The sequence below is a fragment of the Camarhynchus parvulus genome, chromosome 21, assembly GCF_901933205.1.
Source record: "Camarhynchus parvulus chromosome 21, STF_HiC, whole genome shotgun sequence".
NCBI classification, from domain to species: domain Eukaryota; kingdom Metazoa; phylum Chordata; class Aves; order Passeriformes; family Thraupidae; genus Camarhynchus; species Camarhynchus parvulus.
This window is the reverse complement of record NC_044591.1, coordinates 5,652,784-5,675,001: the sequence shown is the minus strand read 5'-3', so window position 1 is coordinate 5,675,001 and position 22,218 is coordinate 5,652,784. Positions and strand designations below refer to the sequence as shown.

Below are 22,218 nucleotides of genomic sequence, written 5' to 3'. Positions count from 1 at the left end.
TCCCTCTGGGCTGGCTGAGGAGAGAGCCCAGGACAGGAGCCTTGGGAATGGATTTCATCTTCTGCTCTGGGAGCAGGAGCTGAGGGATTTCATGGCACTTGCGCTCCTGGAGCATTTATTTTATAGGGAGAGTGGCTGTTCCTTTGTGCAGCAGGGAGTTCAGTGCCTCTCCTGAGCTGAAATCCTTATGGGAGTGGGAAATAATGCCATGGAGCCCCTGAGTGGGGCTGTGCTGGAGCCCAAGGCTGTGGCACTGAGGGAACAATTCAGGCAGAGAGATCCACACTGGACACTGGCTGAGAGATGGGGACAGAACCTGTGCCCATGGGGAATTTGTGTCATCTCAGGGAAGAGTCCAGCCTGAAAATGAGATTACTGATTTTCCCTGAGCACACAGGAAACACCAACATCTGTGTCGGTGCAGTGGGAACAGTGAAAATGGCAATTTATTATATTGCATTTTTATTTTCCTTACAGAAGTTCCTGGCCAATCCAGAATTGTTTAAAATTACAGGTTTACAAAATATTGGCAAAGGTGGGATGTTTGCACAAATTTGTTTTGATAAACACAAAGTATCAAATTGCTCAAAGCCATTTTCAGGGGAAACTGAGATGCTTTTGAGGTGATTTACACTGAAGAGTTTTGGTTGCCACTGCATTCCTGGGATTACTTGATATTCTGCATGGAAAAATTCCACCTGTCCTGCTTCAGCGTATTACACACAATTTTGGGGCCTTTTGTTCTGTCTGTTGAGGTCACCTGGACTGTACCTACAGGAATCATAATTCCAGGTGATCCCTTCTATTGCTGCTGTTATTACTGGACATTCAGTGTTTACTGTGGGCATAACTTTTGGAGATTTTTCTTCTAGATGCAGCTCCCTTCCACTGATTCTTAAATCTCACATGATTTTAGGGTGGCATCCAAACTTTACATTTCCCACAAGATTCAAGTCAAGCACAGTATCAGAGAGGTGAATGTTTAAATACTGATCACGTATTTCTGCTTCAAAACATGGCAGAATATCTGTGATATTTCAATGAAAGCTTTAATACATGGCAGGATACCTGTGGTATTTCAATGAAAGCATTGCACTTGTGCATTCCTTAACCAAAGACTCATCTCTGTGTGCTTGGACAGGTAAAACCTGGATTTTCCTCCAATTTCTAATGAATTTCATTTCAGTAATGCAGAGCAGACAGTGCACTTGGGCTGGAATGAACTCACAGTTCTGTACAGGCTCTGTTTGGGCATTTGAACCATTTTGATTGAAATCCAAGTGTGATGCTGGAATCCTGAGGAGGGGTCAATGTGAGACCTGGACAGGTGAGACAGCCCAGGCCTCACCCAGGTTGTGTTCCTGCTATTTTTGTTTTGCACCTCTGCAAATGTTAATCTTTGTAGTGCTCCCTGTGCCTGAGCAGGAGGTTTGAGGAGGAGGAAGGCAGAGTGCTGCTGGGCTGTTCCAGCTGCCAGGTCCTGGCAGATTGATGGAGCATGGGCTGGGAGCCAGGATTCCCTGGCCTCTCCCACTTCTGGGGGATGGAGCAGGGGGGCCCTGGCACGGGGTGGGGAAGGGCCAGACAGAAACATTGATATCCTCCCTTTAATGTCAGCTGACATCAGAGAAAGTGGAAGCAGAGAACACAGAGGGAAAACTGCAAGCTCAGTGCTCCATTAGATCTGTGGGATGGAGTGGTGGCCTGGCTCTCCTGAGATGAGTTTGTGGGATCCTTTCCAGGGAAAAACAAGGAGTGTGTAGCTCACTTGCTCAATGTCCCACTAGGGCCGTGTGTACATTAGTCAGACCCTTGATGATTCCAGCAGAATTAATGATGCTGTCAATAAACCCATCAGAAAGGGTAAAATCTCAGTAAAATGATTCAGGTATGTGGTTGGAGTGGTAAAAACCTTCCAAACAATGTAACCTGAGTATGATGGCTCAGCCACCTTTACACAGGGATAACTTGCTTTATTTGTAATCTGCTTTTTGGGTGCAGTTTCAGGCATTTGCAAGTAAAACATCTTTGCCCACAAGAAGGGAGTTGCCTTTCACTCTCTTCTTCCTACCCCGGGCCTTTCTGTATATGGGGACAAATGTACCTTGGTTTTCTTGTGGGTCTGGACCAGCTCACTTCTGTTCTACTGAAAAATGGAATCATTAAAAGAGAACCATTCATTAAAATAATTCTTTAGGCTTGTTGTTTCATGTGGAGGAGAAAACACCACAAAAATAAATCTGACTTATGCATGAGGCATAAAAGTGTTGTCTAAGATGTTAACAGATCTCAGTCAGCTGACATGAGGGAGCTGGGAGAAAAGATGCTTAAATATTGCCCCTCTACAGAGGGACCAGTCTTGTTGCAGGGGTTTTGAGCAGGTCTTTGAGGATATTTAGACATTCATTTCTCTGTGCAGAGTGTTGTCCATGAACCTGGATAAACTCAGGACTAAGTTACTGGTTGGCTCCAGCCTAGGTGTCTAAGTCAGTGCTAGCTGATGGATTATCTGCAGGTTTTAAAGCATCTCCTTCAGGGTGAATTGCAGTCCAAAAGTGCTTTTCTGATGTCTGCAAGAAATCTGAACAGCCCCATGTAAACATCTTTAAGCAGAGGGTACCTGTGGTGAACCCAATTCTAAATAATCCTATTTTACATATCAGTGCTTGGGTTTGAACTCAGTGTTGGAGAACATAATGAGCAGGAATTCACAGGGATGTGTGAGAGGTGTCTGGAAAAGGAGCAAAAAAAGAGCAACTCTTGTGGAGTGTCCAGTTTTGGAGGATTTTATCATAGACTAACTTAAATCTTCTTTTCTGTTGAACTCCATGCTTTTATTTAGAAAGATGAACTGAGCCCTTTTGAGTTGTTGGGAGTTTCCACAACTGGATCCGGCAGCAGTTCTCTGCAGCTATTGGCAAATTGCAGTCAAAGGTTGGAAAACTGAATGTTCAACATCTACCAGACAAAACTCATGAGCTGCACCTTGAATTGTTTCCCAGCTGGAATTAATGGTGTTTAACCCTATTAAAGAATTAGGAAAAGGAGGTTCTTTGGGGTTTGTCTTGTTTCTGTAGTGCCTTCTGCTGGAAAATACCAAATTCCTTCAGAAACTGGGATGCTGTTTACATTTTTAATGTTTATGTTTTATTTACCTAAAGCCATTTAAATAATGTCAGTGGCAAAGCCAGGAATAAAACCCAGTGCTGCTGACCTCCAGGCTGTGTAACTCTCAGTCCTGCCCTAAAGCTGATGGACAGATCATTCTCCACATGTCACAAAGGAGTTTAATATTTTTTCTGGGAAAACAAGGAAGAGTTATTGGAAATAGCCAAGAGAAGGGCATTAAAGTAGGTAAAACCAGTGAGTTTTGCACAAACCCCAAGTCTGTGACCCCAGATTTCAAGCACACGTGTCTGCTTTGGGCTGTTGGCATTTATTTGTTCTGTGTCCTCACTCCCAGCACTGCTTGAGGACAACTTCATCTCCTTGTTTTGGGTTTAGACTGATATGCAAACTAAAGAAATTGGCTTCAAATGGAGTGAAGTTGAGTTTTGGGGGTTTTGGTGGGATTTTTGTCCAGCTTTAATTCTATTTAAAAAGGAGAAGGAAGCACAAACTGCGACTGCTTTCCCAGCCATCTGAAGCTGCCTCAACTTGCATTCCACGTGGGTCCTGCTGGCTCTACAATGTCTGCTGCTGACAGCACATGATTTTAGTATCTAATTCTATTAGTCATGACCCAAATCAGCTTTAAAATGGTTAAACACATAGAAGAGGAGTAGGAGTAGAGTGTCAAGAATAGCTTGGAAGAAGATGTTATCCCACATACCCAGGAGCTGGTATCTCAAAGGTGTCACAGTGATGGAAGTGAGGAGAGGGCTGAGCTGCCAACTTGGTGTAACAAATAAATATTGACTCCCAATGGAACGTGCACTTCTCCATCAATTCAGAATATCCCGTGGCACTCCTGGAGCAGAGCTACCAGAGTTCAGCTTCTTGTGCTGCACCTTTGGGCACAATTCCCATCCAGCCTGGTGGGGAACAGGAGCAGGAGCCAGAACCAGCAGCCTTCATGCTCAGCTGCTGAGTGAGTCACTTGGCCTGTTTTTGTTGTGCAGGAGGAAGCTGGGATGGGGCTCCTGGATCTGATGGCACAGCTCCTTGGCTCTTCATGCAGGTCATGATGTAAAATTAGGCCTCATTTCTGAACTAATTGTCACTAAAAAGGCGTTTTTGGCCTTTATGTTTGGGTTGCTCTGGTTTACTGTGTGTAGAGCTGTTGAAATGCTGCTCCATTTACATTTTTTATAATCCTATTTCTCACCACTCCCAACATGCTATCGTGCTGTCTTTGGATGGATGAAAGGAACCACAGACCTACAAAGCAGCAAGTGGAAAACTGTAGGAAAGAATGTCAGGAGCACTGACAGGGTCTGAGGGAGCTGTGCTGGAAGTTTACAGTGGATGTGTTGGAGTGAAGGGAGTGTCAGCAAACCCACCTTCCAGGGTGTCTCGGTGGTGTTAATGCATTCACATTAACTGCAGCCCTTAATTCATTTGCATTTCTTCATTTCTTGCTACTTGCCAGGAGCTTCGCACCCTATCGAGAGGAAAGGTGACCTAGAAGCAGCAAAAATCCAGGATTCTTAAAAAGCATGCATTTGCCAGAGATAGATATTGCTGCTTCTTGGATTTTAAAGGGGGAGAGCTCAGTTGGAGCTCAGTGTTGGAGCTCTCCCTTTAAGGCTTGTGGTTATAGTCCATGTTTTAATCACTGCTTTGATCTGATTAAATCCTCAGCCACAGAGAAATCAGCTTAGAGAAGCATGTCTCCTGTTGAACCTGAGAGCAGCAGCAGTTCAGAAAACCAAGCCAAATATCATTTGAAAAAAAATGAAGTTTTAGGTGTCATCAAGAGTCTGTGATGTGGTGAATCACTGGCACTGCTTCCTGCAGGGTGCTCCAGCCTGCTCCTGGGGATGTCCAAACTCCCCTGTGCCTTCATCTCCTGTGCAAACACATCAAACCTGGCCCAGAAGGGAAACCTGGAATTGGTTGGGTTTTTATTCTTGTGCCTTCTGCCTCTTAGCAGTGTTGGGATCAGGTGTGTGTAGCACAGGGAGGAGTTACTGTGCTTTGCTTGGGAGTTGGGGATCAAATGAGTTTTAATCTTCTTTCAATCTGTCTGCCACCTTATTACTCTCAATCTCCTTTCAAGATGTTATTCAAATCCACATGTGGGTCTCTTTACCAAGATTATAACACAAGAAGTATCCCATTAAACAATTCCGGTGGCACCCTACAACAATCCTTAGCCTGTGGATCAATATTAAAGTTGGATGGAGAAAAAAAGGGGGGAAACACCACTTAAAACAAGAAATGTGTTTTCTCTGATCTCAGATTTACCCTATTATTACTCACAGTGCAGCTTTCAGCAGGCTCTGTGTTCATCCCTACTGGTACAGGCAGTCTGACTGCTAATCTTAAATTAAATATTTTATGTTTCACCTGATCTTTTGAGCCAGCAGGACTACAACAGTTTCATCCTAGAGTGAAAATCAAGACCTGTTTCTCTCCAAACTCACACGAAGTAGCAGTCAGGATATGGGACCCTTGGTTGTAAAAGTCAGTCTCTTCTGTCCGTGCCTTTATCTGAAATCCCAAGGAAGCAGCGAAGTCCTTGTTTACACTCTCACTTCAGCTCCACTAAGCCAGACCAGTTAGACTCCACCATTGTGTAAGAATTGCCGTTTTAAAGCTCTTCTGCAATGGGATCAGGTTTGCAGCATTCCTGGGGCACAGCAGCCCTGGTGGATCAGGGTTCAATGCCTTGCCCAAGGTCAGGCAGAGCTGCAGTGAGAGGCAGGACAAGAATCATGTTTTATCTACTCTGGTGGCCAAAATCTTGGCAAACCAATTCTTTGGCCATTTTTTTTTTTACTAAACTTTGTGACCTGTTAACAGACCCTGTTTTAGCCCTCTGGGTGCTACAAGCTCTATATCAAACAGCAGTGTCTCCACTCCCCTCTGGAGCAGCATTCCCGGCCCAGGAAAATCTGGGATTCTCACAGGTTTGTCCCAGTGTCCTGCAGCATGGCATTAGCTTTGTCCTGGGAGAGAAATTCAGCTGAGGAGAGGGGTCAGACAAAATAAATGTCATGGGACTGAGTCTGTTTTGAGCTTTTTTCTACCCCTTGCTAAAGCTGAAACCTCCCCCTGCCTCCCTGGTCAGTGCTGGGGAGCCAGGCACACAAATGGGGAGGATGGAGGTGTCACTTTTCCTTTTAAATTGTGGAGCTGCAGGGGAGAAAAGGCCTGTCCAGACCCAGCCCCTGAGCTGCCCTGAGTGCAGCCAGCTATTCTGGGAAGGCAGCAGCTCACAAAAGCCATGAGAAAGGCAAGAAGACAGAGGGCCCCAACCTATTGTTTCCCCTGTTCATTCCAAATAATCGTGACTCCCGTGACCTCCTGGCTCCTTCCCTGCAGTGAGGATTTGGGGGCAGCTGCTGCCCTGGACAGCTGAGCCCAGCATTATCTGCCTGCTTCCCTGCAGCTCCTTGCTCCCACCCCAGCAGAGCAGCAGTGGCCATGATCACCTCCTCTGCCACAAAATTCATCTGTCCTCATTAATGAGGGTTTGGGATTCTGCTTGGTGTTTCAGTGCTTGTTCTCTCCCTTCCCCTGAGATTTGCTGCTTCAGCCCCATTCCCTGTTCCATGTGCAGTTGCTGCTGTACAGCTCAGCCTGTTTCTTAGGGAAGTTGGCTGAACTTGGCCTTGTTGAGAGCAGGATTGGGATTTTTGTCAGAGAGAGTTCAATTTGCAGCCTGGTTCAGTTCTTTTCCCTCCAAAGCAGAAGTTTTCTTCTCCTGGTTGGAGGAACCTGCCTGTATTTCTTGGACAATAATTCTCAAGCTGTATATGAACAGCTTTGATGGTCGCAAAGGATTTTTGCCTTAATGTGTTTGAGGCCTTTGAAGCTTTTGGCTGTTGCACCACTTAAATTAGGTTTATATCTACCTAAAGGTGATAGTTTTTGTTTCCTTTAGTGGCTGGCAAAACTCTTCTTGAGGTGAGCTTTGATTTTCTCAGCCTCACTTGTGTTTAGGTGAATTGTCAGCTTCCCTGTGCTTCAGGCTAAATGCATTTCACAGCCTCTGTGTTTGTACCAGCAGGTTGTTGGGTTTTTCCTTGGGGAGACAAAAATCCATCCTGGCTGGAGCCATTCCCCCATCAAACCCATCTTGTCCCCTTCTCCTTGGTTTGTGGGGTTCATCACCCCCTCCAGCCTCCTCCTGCCATGCATGGAGAGAGAAGGGATTTTCAGGCAGTGAGTGGCACTTTGGGAAAGGGACCAGTGAGATCCTTCACTGCTCTCTCCATGCAGCCCTCGGGCTTCACCTGACACAGGTATATTCTGTTAAACCTTCAAGTTAACCTGCTTGGGGTTTTTAAATAATCTCAGAAAACTGGGACAGAGAGATCTGTAATGTGAGGCAGGTAAAGGTTTAGGGGTTGTTGGCACAGTGTCATGGTAAAGCAGGCAATGAATTAAATACAAAGCTTTAATTGGAACATCTCCTGATCTAACAGTAACATCTGATCCATTTATTTCTCTGTCCAGGCTCTCCTTTTCTCTTGGATTGCACAAGTGAACCAGGGGATCAGTCTAATTTCAGATTTTTCTTTCATGCTTGACTTGTGCACCTTTTTCCTTTGGTGTTTCTGTGAAGGAGACCCCTCAGTGAATGGTGATTTGCAGCTATGTGAAATCCTTACAGCACTTTATTCTTGGAGTTTTGTGCTTCTTTAGACATCCTTTAAAGCAAGCAAAGCTGTGGCAGTGTAAGAATGGTTAAATTATCCTTATGGGGAACTCCAGAGATCAAAGCAAACCTTGGATTACCCATCTCCCAGGACTGCATTGTTGTTGGATTCTTCACTGGGATGTGACTGATTGTGCTGGCATGATGAGTGACACTGGCATGGATGTTTTGCTGGTCCTTCTGGGAAGATGTCAGGGCATTTTTCCACACAGACATCTTCCTGGTGTTCATCCCTGTCTCTCTGTGCAGCCTGCTCTGGAATATGTGGTGCACACACACAGATGGAGTAGCCCAGGAGTACCCGGTGCAGGGAGCAGCAGCACAGGACCTTGTGCCAAATCTGTCCTCTGGAAAATGGCTGGGAGCTCTCTTCTTCCTCCCAGGAGCAAGGCACTCTGTGTCTGACTGCAGATCTCTGACATTTCTGTTGTCACCCCACAGATCTGAGCCCTTCACCCATTTTACCACAATTTCCTGCAAACTCAGCCCATGGTTACTGAGTCCCTTCTGTGCATGATCCACCCTCCCTTCAGCTCCTGGCATTAGACAGAGATTTCCTGTCCCTGTTCTAGATGGATACACACCACCTCCTTCCCTGATTTGTTATTTATTTACCATTCCTTGTGTGCTGGATGTATGAAAACAGCCCTGAAATGCAGAGCCTGTGAACCTTCAGTGTCCCAGAGCAGTGACATTGTGCAGCTCCCCTGATGTGACAGCGATGCTCTCGTGCAGTCAGGGCCTGAGTCAGGCTTTTCCTTGACCTGAGACCTTCAGGTCAGGCTTTACTGCCAATTTATATCACTCCTGTGGCCAAAACACATCACAGAGGATGGGACAGCACAAACCTCTGCTGTCTGTAAGGTCTGGCTTCATCTGGGCTCAGCTGCTCACCATGGTTTTAACCTCCAGTGCTTCTCAAAGCCTTGTGTGTGTCATCACTGCATTAGAGGCTGCCTTAGAAAAGTTCAACCCAAGTGGGTTTGAGGCTTCCAAGTATCAGACACAAGAAGAAAATCAAATATGAAGCCTGGAGTTCAGCTGCGTGTTGGTTCCCGTGCTGGGTTTGGGGCAGTGTCAGTGTTGTGAGAGCAGAATTCCATGAGCAGAAAGACAGAAAGAAAGGCCTTGGATTGATATTTTGGAAATCTTGCTTACTGTGCAGTTTGGAAGTTGGTCGTGTTGACAATAATAAGAAAAAAGTTCACCCCGTGGTTTAAGCAGAGGAAAGTGGGGGAAGGGATGTTGGCTCCAAACTTTCCCTCACCCCTTTCCTTGTGTTCCTGATCATGGGCTGCAGTCCAGGCTCCGTGGTGGTTTGTAATTAAACCCAAAGCTTGAAGGTTCTGGGGAGTTCTTGTTGCCTACCAGGTCAAACTGAATCTGGTTTCTATCATGGAATATTTCAGTTCAGTTACCCCTTGAGGAAGTCTGGGAACAGACAGGCCATTCATATTGAACAGATGACCTAGGCTTAAAAAAACCCTTTTTGTCTGTTAATCTTATGGCTAAGATATTATAAAAACTGCTTAATAATGTGCCCTAACATTTATACCACACTATTTTCTTACTTTAATTTTCCAGGCAATTAAAAATAATTGAAAGTTACTGCCAAACCCCCTGAAGATATACTTTTTCTTTCAAATAAGCTTATTTTCATACTTGTGAGGTCACCAGATATTTATTTGACCATCTTTATAGGGGTCAGGCCCGTTGCACACACAGAAGGGGGATGTGGAATAGAACTTGCATTGTGAGAGCAAAGTGAGAGCCAAGTGGTGAGGGGCCGTGTTTATTGCTGGGGCACCACAAACAGGACTTGTACATCCACCAACCCAGGCCTAAACTCTGCAGTTCAGCACTAAAAAAATCTGTGTTTAAAGCCTGTTAATTCTGAATAGAGGCAAACAGAGCTTGTTGAGGGCTTGGTGAGGATGAGCTGGGGCCAGGCAGTGCCTCGGGGCGCTCTCAGTGGAAGGGTTTGGTTTGGGTGGCACTGGAGCCCTTTTGGGGGCTGTGGGCATTCTGAGCCCCACACTGTCGCTGTGGCCATGAGGGGGGATGCAGTGGGGAGGGAAAGGAGGAGTTCTGTTGGGGGATGTGGAGTGTGCACAGTCAAACCTCCCTCTATGCTCTCCTATTAATAGAGTTGTAGCAGACACAACCCATGTGGCTGTGCAGTCACGCTGCTCTCAATATTGCTCAGCCAGTTCTCCCCTAAAGGCTTCAAATCCATCATGTTATACAAGAACTGAAAGCCTTCTTGGAGCGTCCCAGATTTCCCCCTCCTGCCCATCCTATTCCCCTTCCGTTTTTCCCTTCAAATTATCTTTGGCTGCCTCATCTGATGTTACACAAAGTAGGTTTTGTTAAATGTTGTGTCTTTCTTCATATTCACACACATGGGGCATTTCCTCTTACCTGTAGTCAAAAGGGGAGTTTATGTTGGGAAAAAGGAGAGAAACAGGTGGGCTTTTTGTCAGAATTCTGTCTATTGGACAAGACAATGTGCTAAAGGCATCGTCTTCAGTGATGGTGTTCAAGCTGAACATCCCAATGTAGGGAATAATATTTTTACAGAATATCCTGAGCTGGAAGGGACCCAAAAAAATCATCCCAGTCCAACTGCTGGCCCTGCACAGGACACCCCAGCAATCCCACCAGGTGATTTTGCTCAGTTATTTTAATTTTTTGGTAACTATTGGAAGTGTTTCTCTTCTCTCAAGGTGACCAAAGGATAAAAATCCTTTTGTGAGTGCATCACCCCAGTGTTGTGGCTAAAATTAATTCTGATTAGACAAATCACTCACTGGAACATGGAAAGGTTCCTCCAAAGCAAACCCTTCCTGACACAGCAGAGCTGCTCTGGCACAAAGAGCACACTCAAGGGCTCTCTCCTCTCCTCTCCTTCATTCATCCTCCTCCTCCTCCTCCTCCCTCCCCTCTTAAACCACCCCTAACCCTCCTTAACTCCATGTCTGGTGGAAAGAGCATGTGATGCTTCTTTCTAAAGGCAGCAAAATAAGCTTTGGAAGTCTAAGACTGTAATTGGTTGTCTGCCTTTATCCTGGGAGCTCTGGGAGGTTCAGGAGTAATAAATGTTACTTAAAGTGGATGAGCTCCTTGTGCTTTCCTAGAACTGCAGAGCACCGAGCTTGTCTGGTGCTTAGGGAAGCATCTGCCTGTCTGCAGCTTTCAAAACATTTTGTAAGCAAAAGAATTTAGGTTTTCCCTCTCTTCTGAGTGTGGAGAAGTTGCTCAGTGTGTTCTTGCAGTGCTTTACTGAAAACTGAGTTCCTTTGGAGGATATTAAATTTGCTCAGGAACTTAAAGCCATTGCTTAAAATACTTGTAACTTAAAAATAGTTACCTTAATTACCTAAAATATCTATAACTGTATTGTTGCTCCTCTTCTTGAGTCATCTTCTGATGGAAGGACTCAAGGTGTGAGGTTTTAGGTATCTGAGGCCTTGCTCTGTTTTTTTTTCCCACTGGGACTGGGGGTTTTCCATGGCAGTGCCTTGTAACCTTAATAGGATTTGTAACTATTAATCCATGGCCCATGTATTGACTTTCACTGATATTTATGTAAAGCAGTCTTGGGTTTAAAAACTGCACTGGGTGCTGGGTGGAGCAGAAAATTCAAATTCTGTGGTGATGTTACAGTGACTTTGTGAAGGTGTTGGGGGTGATTGCAGGTGTTTCCCTACACCTCATTGTGCTGGGGCTGCAGAGCAGAGCCTGGCTCTGTGTCCTGTCATTCCACACAGAATGCTCTGAAGCTTTCCCTGTGGTCATCTCAAGTAAATGAAATTCAGTGAAAAATAAATGTGGGGCAGTGCTGCCTTTGTGCAGCCTGAAGATCCCAGTTGTTTTGTACAGTTTTTATTCTGTATGACCAAAAAACGACCCAGATGTGCTGCTAAAATACTAAAATGCATTTTCCTGCAGTGGGATGCAGAGCATCTTGTAAATAATGTAAATAATGCAGGTGAGTGTGGGCAGACAGTGGGGACTGTGCTTGCTGTGCTCCACTGGCTCCTCAGCCTTTGAGGTCATTCCTGGGGATGTCCTCAGGCTCCTGGCCCAGCTTAGGCTGCCAGGGTGCTGTCCCCTGCCCTCAGCAGCAGTGTCACACCCTCACACATGTGTGCCAGCCCAGGAGAGCCAGCCTGGCACTAATGCCAGCCATGGGGCTGGGAGGGTGAGGGCTGACAGTGAATCCTTCAGCTGGACTGCGAGAATTGTTCAGTCAAGGTCGGGTACTGACTTGGCTTTTCCTCCCAGAATTAAAAAGGTTGGGTGCTTCAGGGGCAGATTTGTGCTCCAGGAGCTCTGCAAGGGAGTTGGGGACACCCAAATGAGGGCACTCTGGAGCTTGGCAGCTCCATCCCCAGGTACCACAGAGAAATTTGACAAAAGAGCATCAAAAGCCCATCAGTTTTATCAGTTTTAGAGTTCTCTCTCTCCTCTCTTGGCTTCCTAAACTGTGCTGGAATTGGTGGAAGTCACAAGGGGAATACTGGTCCTTTTATGTAACATTGGAGACCCAACTGAGGTTCTGGCTGGCAGAGTGGACTTGTCTCCACAACCCAGGAGCAGATGGAGCTGGAACTTGAGTCAGTTACAGCAACAGAGCCTGCTTGCATGGCAGAGAAAATGTGAGGAGAAAATTCTATTCACAAAGGGCTTTTTAATTACCAGACCTGTGACCCCACAAACTGAGCACAGAGGAAATTCTGCTTTTCCTTGCTGAACCTGATGGCATCCCTTGGTTCTTTCCCAGTGCCAGAAGTGTTTTCTGGGCCAGCCCTCCCTGTGTGTGCAGCACAGATCCCTGGCCACGTTCCCCTCCCTTGGTCACTCTCCTTCCCCTGCTCCTGTCAGGGCATCCCAGAGTTCCCAGGAGCTGCTGCCAAGAAAAGCAGCCAGAGGAAAAGGGGCCCTGCCCTGTGCTCAGCCCCTCTGACCTGCTCTGGGCTCCAGCCTGGCTCTGCCCAGCCAGGCCAAGGGGACTGGAGCTGTTTTGTTTTGATTCAAACCACAGGGCAGGGAATTCTTTTCAAGCTGTAACTTTTAGTTTCCACTGGAAAGGCAAAACAGCCTCTTAGCCAGTGGAAAAGGCTTCCAGGTGCGTCAGCCAAGAGGCAAAAGGCAAGCACATCATGTAACAAATGATCAGCTCTTTGCAGAGGGTTTTTTACCAGAAAAATCAACAAATCAGGGGTGCTTCATTGGAGGATTTAACACTGAGGTAGCCACATTCTCACATGGCTTTTCCTTTTTTTTCTGGCTTATTTCAGTGTTCCCATCTAGGCTGAGGGTATCACCCCACAATGGGTTTGTGCTCTGCCCATGGCAGAGGGATTTCTGCAGGAATCAAAATCACTCTGAATGGGAAATACTGATTTTGTGAGCAAAGGTTCAGAGAATTTTGGGATGAAGAGAATGGCTATTAAGAAGTCATTATTTGTAGAAGATTTGAAGAGTTATAGATCCATATTTATATCAAAGAGTAGTTCCACGTGTTGGATGTAGCAGGAGAACAATAAATTAAAAGCATAATTGTAGAGAACAGGGATTAAACAGCCAGGTGAGCTGGCTGAGCATTTTTATCAATGCAGGTGTCCAGGTAGACTCTTCATCATGTCCAAGCTTCATGGAACTTGGGAAAAAGTTCCTAAATTGCAGTGGCCCAAAGAATCCCAGCAGCTTCACCAGGGGGTGAGAATTAGGAAAGATTTGCCTTTTCTCTCTGCATCTGAGACTGAAGTTTGTGGCTCTGGGTGTGCCTGGGAGGTGCTTGCTGGGTTTGCTGGAGCACAGCCTGCTAGAAATGCCTTGTGTTTGCTCCCAAGGATAAGTGCAATCAGCAGATGTCATCTGGCCTAATTTTCGTGCTAAAGGAATAAAAGGAAAGAAATGTTGAGACAGGAGAGAAAATGTTTTTTTTTTTTTTTTCTTTCTTTTATGCTAGCCAAGAAGCTTTGAAAATGGATGATGACTTATGCCAGGGGCTATGTAGAGTGTTCTAGAAAATAATTTAAATTTGCCTTTACAAAATGAATTCATCAAAGGGTACTTGCTGGACTTTGCTTTAAACTGTGTGAAATAAAACAGCCCAGTCCCTTTTCACTTGTGCTGTTGTAAATTCTGGAGATGTTTCCATAGAAATTAAAGATTTTTGCACAGGTGTGAGAAAAACTCAGTTCCCAGGTTTTTTTAGGTGAACCTCCCAATGCACCAAACCATCTCCTCTTCAATCCAGTTCTTCCAGCCCAGCTGGGGAGGTGTGTGCATGGAAAATCAGCCCTGTGCACAGCCAGGGAGGACACAGAACCGCCAGGGGCAGGGAGAGCAGGGCAGTGCAGGAGGGATTTTTGCTCAGCTCCTTCCCTGCCTGTGCCTGGCAGTTGTGGTTGGTGGAGATTCCCCCCAGGTCACCCCTGGGGGACACCCTGGCAGCCAGGGTGTGCTGGGAAGGCAGGAATAGAAAGCAAATACTTGCCATAATCACACGTCCCAAAATGACAGGGGAAAGGAGTCCTTGTGCTTCCACCAGAGAGCAAAAAAAAAAAAAAGGAGGATGGAAAGTCTGGATTCCTGCCCAATGAAACCTAAATTGTAAAAAAAATAGAAAGAAAAATAAAACAAATGCTCCATACGCTCCCTGGAACTGACACTGCAGTGTGGTAGGTTTTTTCTCTTTTAAATATCTCCAGTAGACAAGCAGTAAATCTTCTTACAGCTCCGTGGCACAGCTTTATTTTTAGCTTTTTTTATTATGGAGACAACCCTCCCCAGCTTTCAATCTGTACCTGAATATATTTATTCCTCTAATCCACGTGAAAGTGCAGTCCTTACAAAGACCTCTAATACCTCATTAATCACTTCTGGACCACGTCACAAAGAGGCTTTAGCAAGAAGTGTTCTGGCCATGGGCAACGTGCTCCTGGAGGCTTAAAGGATGTGGATAAAGGGCCCTTTTCCCACATGGCAGAAACCTCCAGTGGGCATTTTAGAATTTGATTTGAACTGGAAATTTGAAAGAAGCTGTCAGAGCCCTCTCCCTTCTCATGTGGTTCAGGCTGTTCTTAGGGAGACTCAGGCCTGTGATTTGTGAGAGCAGCGCGTGGAAAATTCCAAGTTCAGCTCCCAGGTGTGGGAATTGTGGTCTCAGTAACCTCCAGAAGCAGATTTGAATCCTTGTCACTGGTCAAGGTACATTCCTTCTGAAATGCCATTTACACACAGGGGAACTTCTTAATCCCTGTGCCAGCAGGAGCCTGAAAAACGTGTCCTGGGAGGAGGAGTGGCCACGCAGAGCCAGCACTTCCCTGGGCTTAAAATAAAACTCTGCATCCTTCTGTTCCAAGTAAAAGCAGGAGATAAATGTCATGGCACCCTTTCAAAATGGGTCAGTGGTGTTACCCGTTTTCTGTCTGCTGCTCAGCTGGGTGTGACTGCCCTGTGCTCACACAAGTGACCCAGGAAAGGCACCTAGAACAGACCCTGGAAATTCTCTTTCTCACTTCCACTTGCATTTCTCACTGTGCCCTTTGTGGAGCAGGAACAGGGCTCAGACACTGCTTGCTCAGATATTCTCTGGAGTTCAGAGCAGCACGAAACCCAGAGATTTGTGCTCCTGGGGGGCACAGGCTGCTCCCTGTTGGCTCAGGGCTGCTCTGCTGTGGTTTTACCCCGTGCTGCCTGACATGTTCACCCCAGCAGAGCCTGCCTGCCTTTCTCTGGGTTTCAGCAGCCCGGCCCTGGTGGTTGCTGCCCTGCTGAGAACGGGGCTGAGCCTCTGTGCCCAGGCAGGGACAGGAAGCTCCACCCGGCCTGGGCTGTGACTGACGGAGCTCCCGGGTGAGAACGGGCAGAGCCTGGCACACTGAGAGGACACTGCACATTTACAGCCCAGGTTTTATTTTCTCTGCTTATCCCTGCTTTTCCAGCTGGCTTTTCCAGTGGAATTGTCTCTGATTTACACCTGCCTTAAGGATACAAAATGGAATTCTGCAGCCTTGCAGTATTTTGTCAATTAATTTTTGTTTTTTCTGAATGCAGATTTCTCTGGGTTGGGATAGCTCAGGAGCTTTGGGGATATGAAATCTTTTATTTCTAAAGATGCCACACGATGTGCCAGGATTCCTGCTGGGCTGGGCCCCACATTTCCCATCCCTGTTCTGAAGGAGGGGACACGCCAAGGGATGGATTCCCCAGTGGAAGCAGCACAAAGTGCAGTCACACCTGGCTGGGAAGGGTGACCAGCTCACACAAACCTGTGCCACTGCCCTGCTTTACCACATCTCTGTCTTTAACAGGATTTGGGATTTATTGCCCAACTCAGACCCAGGTTGGGGAGATTTTATCAGCAGAGGGTAGGCGAGGATTTGGAGCATGGGCTGATTTTTGAAGGTACATTTCCAAGCTAAAAATTCACAGGTGTGGAGGCCTCCTAAGTGTTTCCCATTTGTTGATGTTTTCATTCTTAACAAGGCAAAAGCAGCCCCGTTTTCAGTACCACGTGTTGTGGGTTTGGGGCAGAGAAGCAAAGGATGAGGTGGGAGCAAAAGCCAGTCCAGATGTGTGACACTGGGATAGAGCAGGGGGAGAAAAAGTGAATTATTCAGGAAATGTATTTTGGTAGACACTAGAGCACCAAGAATCATACCTGTGAGCACTCCCACATCTTCAAATACAAGATTTTTTCTGGACTTATTTTCTATTGCCTTTGTAGCAAAAGGTGTTGTTGAGGTGCCTGACCTGCAGCTGCTGCTCCTGGTACCGAGCTCCAGGGAAGGTTTGTCTTCCTGAGACGGAGAGGGTCAAAAATTCTTTCCACTGGTCTCAGGGTTTGTTACTGTAATATTTAATTGAAGTAGAAAATTTGATCTGACATGTCAAATGTGGCCCTGGCTGGCTGCAGGCCAAGCTGAGCCGCCTCATTTCGGTTTGCCTTAAAATGGCTGGCAAAGTTCACAGGCCCAAATTTCCCTTTGGAATGCACCTCTGAAAGCTTTTTTTAGTGACTGTATAAATCTTTCTGTATCTATTTTCCCCCTAAAATTTGCTTCAGAAACCAACAGTCCCAAAGCTTAAGTAAATGTTTCACGTAAGCATTTCTGGGCCCACTTTGTATCCTGAAGTTTCTTCCATCTGTGGATTGGAGAAAATGTTTATTAACAAGTGGCTGTGTCCAGCCAAAGCCCATTTGACAGCAGATTATTAAATTGCCTCCAATGGAAATAAAAATGAATAGGAAATAAGGAAATATTTATTTCAGTCTTCTCGAGTTTTTGTTTGAGTGTTTCATAAATCGTTTATGAAGATGGCAGAAAAGCTAGATCAGATTTTCAGTATTTCTTTTGCAACTTGGTGTGTGTTTCATTATTTGGCACAGAGGAGAAAATGAAATCAAATCAAATCATCTCCATTTGAAGCAGTCCCAAGGTTTGTTGGCTGCTGTGGCTGGGCTGGAAGTGTCAGAGTGGGGTATCTTGGTGCCTGGAATGTGTCCTGCAGTGGGATGTAATGGCTGAGTCACATGGGGAGCAGATTTGGTGCTCAGTGTCTCTCTTGTTCCACATCTGAGTCTCTTCCTGTAGTAGAAACTACTGGAATTGGTGCATTTTTACATTGTTAAACTGAAACCTAAATCCAAGGTGGGTTTTTTAAAGCATCTGCCAAGAGGCAATTCTGCCTTAAACATGGAATGATCCATGGAATCCAGGTGGGACAGGGATTGGAGGAGGGAGCACAGCAGCTCCCAAACCTCGCTCACAGCACCCTGAGTCCCTGGGGTGCTGCTCCAGCTCTGGGTTCCCAGCAGTGCCCGGGGTGGGAGATGAGTTCAGGGCAGAAAAACCTCAGCACCTCTTCTGTGCCCCTGCCCATCCCTCTGGGGGAGGACAGCCCTGGTTTCCCCTGCACACCTCTCCTTTGCTGCTTGTTTCCAGTGCACCCCATGTTCCCAGATGAGCTCCTGGGCAGGGAATTGGAGCAGCATTTCCCAGGTGTGCTCAGCCCCTCCTGTCGTGGGGGTCAGGCCTGACCTGAAGGCAAAAGAAGGGGGACGGTGGAGAAAGATTGAGAGAATTCCTCTAAAAATGCAAAGAAGATCATTCTGCTGAAACATCTCCCCCAGCCTTTGTAGGGCTGTCCCTGCTCCCCATTTCCAGAGCTGGGGGTGCCTGGGGTGCTGCTCTGGGCCCGGCCTGGGGCCCGTCCTGTTCCTGCCTGGACAGAATGTTCAGGACAGACGGACGGACAGGGGGAGGGACGGCTTCCATGCTGAGTCTTGCCACCTGTTGCCTTTTTCATTCCAAGCCCCCCTTCCTCCCCAGCCTGCAGGCTGAGTCCCCTCCCCACACAGCTCCCCGTCCCCGGTGGGTCAGGCTGGGATCAGCAGGCCCTGCCAAATGCCTTTCCCATGCTGTCACTGATGCTGCACAGGCAGCATCTCCCAGAGCAAAACCGAACCTTTTCCAAGTGCATTGTGCTGTGTTTTCTAGAGAAGGGCTCAGCAATGCCTTTTGCTGGTTGGGTCTGAGGGGAGGGCCCGTGCCCTGGCTGGGCAGGAGGCAGCCCTGGGGAAGCCTGAAGCTGTGCCCAGAGAATCTGCTGCAAATCCCATGGAGCTGGAATTTGGCACTGGCATGGGCTAATTTTGTCCTGGGGGTTGCACACACACCCCCACACCCCTCCCATGTCATCTTCCTTCATCTGCTGTGGATGGAAAGCTGCCCCAGGCTCCCAGTGCCAGGGAATGTTGTGCTGAGCCCTCCAGGCCTGGCTGGGTGACGTTGCTGGGCACTCTGGGCTGGCAGGGGCTGCACCATGATCTGCCCTGCTCCTGTGGGATCAGCAGCTCTGCATGGACTGAGGCTGTAACTTTCTCCTATCAGGGCACTTAATGGGCTTGGGTAGGGAGGCCTGAGAAGGGCAGTTGGACAATTCTGCAGGTGCTTTTCAGGTAAATCATTTAAATCACAGTGCTCAGGGTTCAGTATCAGCTGGAGAAGGAGCCTCTGAGTTCCCAGCTGAAGGTGCCTTGAGGGGACTGATTTTCAGAACACAGGACATTGGCAAATGAGGTCCTTTCTGTCACTGGGCTGGAGCATTTCAGGCTCCCAGGATATTGCCAGCCCCAGATTCTCCAGACACACCTGGATCAAGACTTGTTTGCCCACAAAAATCACAGTGAAGTGAAAGGATGAAACAAATGAATGCAAATATGAGCAATTATTAATGACTGCAGGGTGGCTCTGCCACCCTTCTGGGAGCCAGGCTGAGTGGGAATGGGGAAAGGTGGAGAGTGCAGAACTGCAAAAAGACACAAAAGGAATAGAAACAGGGCTGGGATGTTTCTTTTATTGTTTCTGGTCATGATGCAGCACAAGGTCCAGAACCTTCTCCCTCCCTGCTGTGAGAGGTGTTTGTACTGGCAACTCTTCCAGCTGGTATCCCCAGTGCACCAGTTAAACCAGTAGTTACCAATTTTTTTGCAAGCCACGCTGGGACTATAGGAATTTTATTCCCTCACAGTGTTGAAGGAAAGGGATTTTGCTTGCCAAAGGGCTTTCTTATGCTTGAGGATGATTTATGGGCCAAGCTGAGCCACTTGTGGAAAAGGCAAAGCAGCTCTTGGCAGCACCCCCAGAATCCACTGCAGCTGTGGGGTAGTGAAGTCATCGGCATAACAACCACTGCAAACAGAATAACAAAGTCTGTTCTGTTCTCGTTTAAAATAATCTTTCCAGTTCAGCAACCACATTAAACTTACCTTTCTGCATGCAAAAATCATAAAAGGCTGATAGTTCTCCTCAGCTTGGAGCGAGTGTCTCCCTTTGATCACTGCCCATCTCTCCTGTGCCATGCACACTTGACCTGAGTGTCTCCCATGGAGGAGTGAAGTGTGTTATGTCACAGTCTGTGTCTGCCCCTTGTTTGCACTCCTTTGTTTGGCCTTACATTTGAGAAAAGAAGAAAAACACCCAGAATTTCTTCCTTCTAAATAACAAAATTTGCTTTTGCTTTATAACTTGTTTCTAAGCTGATTGTAAAATGAGGAATCTGACTTTGATTTTTCCTGCCTTTGTTTCAGGTCTCTTCAGATCCTCCTGCTTCCAAAAAGCCCAAAATAGATGACTCTGCTTCCCAATCTCCAGCTTCTTCTGAGAAGGAAAAACAGTCCAGCTGGTTACGGTCCTTATCCAGTTCATCTAATAAGGTGATTGTTGAATATTTTGTCATCAAGAGAGATCAAAATGGCACAAAGCATCACTCTACTGAGACCAGAAGAGAAAATGAGGGGAAGAACATGCTCAGGGTTTCTAAATTAGTAACATTTCCATCCTTTTCCTAGGATTAAGCTACACAATCCCCCCAGATTCCTTGCCACCCTCCAGTGCTCATTGACCTGGATTGTGCCAGGGAAGTAAGGAATTCCCTTGTGCCTTTGAGGTACAGGAATCCTGCAAGGCTCAGGATTTGTTTGTAGCTCTTTGTGTGAGTTTGTAGCTCTTTGTGATCCCTCCAAACTACACAGAGCTCGTTGGCCAGCAAAACCCACGAAGGCCAGCAGAACCCCTGAGCAAGGCGGTCATGGCCAATAGGGAGCAGCTGTGGGGGTGACTGAGGGTGCCCTGGGCAGCCCCAGGTCCCCTCTGGGGGGGATTGATGCTTTCAGAGGTTATTGGGGTCACTCATGTCCTGCCTGTCCCCAGAGCATCGGCTGTGTGCACCCCCGGCAGCGCCTCTCCGCCTTCCGGCCCTGGTCCCCCGCGGTGTCAGCCGGCGAGAAGGAGCTCTCCAGCCACCTGCCCGCCCTCATCCGGGACAGGTAAGGACACAGGGACAGGCACAGGGCGTGCCAGCTGCCCCCGGCTTTGTCCCTGTGCTCACTCAGAGCGTTTGCAGGAAGGAAACACAAAAAGTGTTGCTGGTTTGTGTGTGAAGGGGTTAAAGGTGGCACCTGCCATGAAAGTGTCAGGTGGAGGCTGCTGAGAAGGGGTGGTCACCTGGGGGTGCAGTCACTGAAGGTCCTGGGCAGGGCTCAGGGAGGTGCAGCCCCTGCCAGGCCCCTGTCCGTGGTAGCAGCTCCTGTCCCAGCCCAGCTCCATCCTCTCCCCTCCCACCGTGCCAGGGAGGCCGAAGGGCAGCAGAGATTTCCCCAACCCCTCTGTGTGCCCTGGCCCTGGGGGGTCCTGGCTCCTCAGCCTGTCAGACCTGTCCAGACACTGACCAGGCTCTGCTCTTGCAGAGGAGCAGCCCTGAGTGAGTCACCACAGCAGGTGGGACCTTGGTGTCCCACTGAGAGCAGAGAGTGTCAGGGCAGTTCGACATCCTTGTGCCAGACTGGAGCTGTGCAGCCTGAAAAAGCTCCGAGCCAGGTTTCTGCCTGAGGGTGATGATTTCTTTGGAAAGTTTGACTTAAGTGACCAGGTGTTTTTAGGGAATATTATGGAGAACATATTGTGCTGCCCTTATGAACAAGTTTCGTAGAAGCTGTGCGCTTGGTTAAAACAACAGTGCCATGAGGAGCAGAGGAAACAGCTTTAGGCCTTTTAGGCTCTGGGAGGTCTCGTCTCCTTGGTGCTCTTAGGACATGTGGCCTTTGGGATGGGATCCCTGGGTTTAAGAGGGCAGAACACTGAACAGTGCCCTGGGCAGGTTCTCAGCTGGTGGAAATCAGTGGGATTCACTGTGGGTGTCTGCAGTGTAACTCTGGAGTGGGAAGCTCTCCAAAGCCAGGATTGTGACCATTTTCTCCTCCTTCTGCCCCCCCTCCCAAACCAGCTTTTACTCCTACAAGAGCTTTGAGAGCGCCGTGGCCCCCAACGTGGCCCTGGCCCCTCCAGCCCAGCAGAAGATGGTGAGCAACCCCCCCTGTGCCACGGTGGTGTCCCGGGGCAGCGAGGCCCTGGGCTCAGGGCAGCCCAGGAAGAGGAAACACGGCCCAGAGCACTCGGCTGTCCCCGAGGCCGCTGCCACCACAGCCACCACCGCGGCCAGCACGGCCCCCGAGGAGGACAAGGAGTCAGAAGCAGAGATTGAAGTAGAAACCAGGGAAGAATGTAAGTGACACTTGTGGCTGCCTTTATTTGGGCTGGGGTTTTTGCAGGGGTTCCTGTGCAGTTTCGGTGGGGTTTAAATGGAGTTGTGGAAGCCCAGTGCCTCCATGGTACCTTTGTGACATGAGTTGCACAGTCACAGTTCACACAAATTGAACTCAGTCCCTTAAGTCAAGGTTGCATTTTCATCATTTTTCAAGTATCAAAGTATAAAATGAGTACGTTTTTAATTTCCTTTCCTATTTAAAATTGATTATCAAGTGTCTCTGTACAAAAGGGCCTCAGCACATTTGGAGCTGTATAATATATATA

General features: G+C 47.5%; 1 protein-coding gene across 1 annotated transcript in view; it reads left to right on the top strand.

Annotated features, from left to right (window-relative positions):
- SKI (SKI proto-oncogene) overlaps positions 1-22,218 on the top strand; it is a 100,748-nt gene that overhangs the window by 69,518 nt on the left and 9,012 nt on the right. The window contains exons 3-5 of the mRNA XM_030963972.1: positions 19,938-20,063; positions 20,560-20,675; positions 21,632-21,909. Of these exons, the coding sequence (XP_030819832.1) occupies positions 19,938-20,063; positions 20,560-20,675; positions 21,632-21,909 (520 nt within the window). The remainder of the gene's footprint in view (positions 1-19,937; positions 20,064-20,559; positions 20,676-21,631; positions 21,910-22,218) is intronic.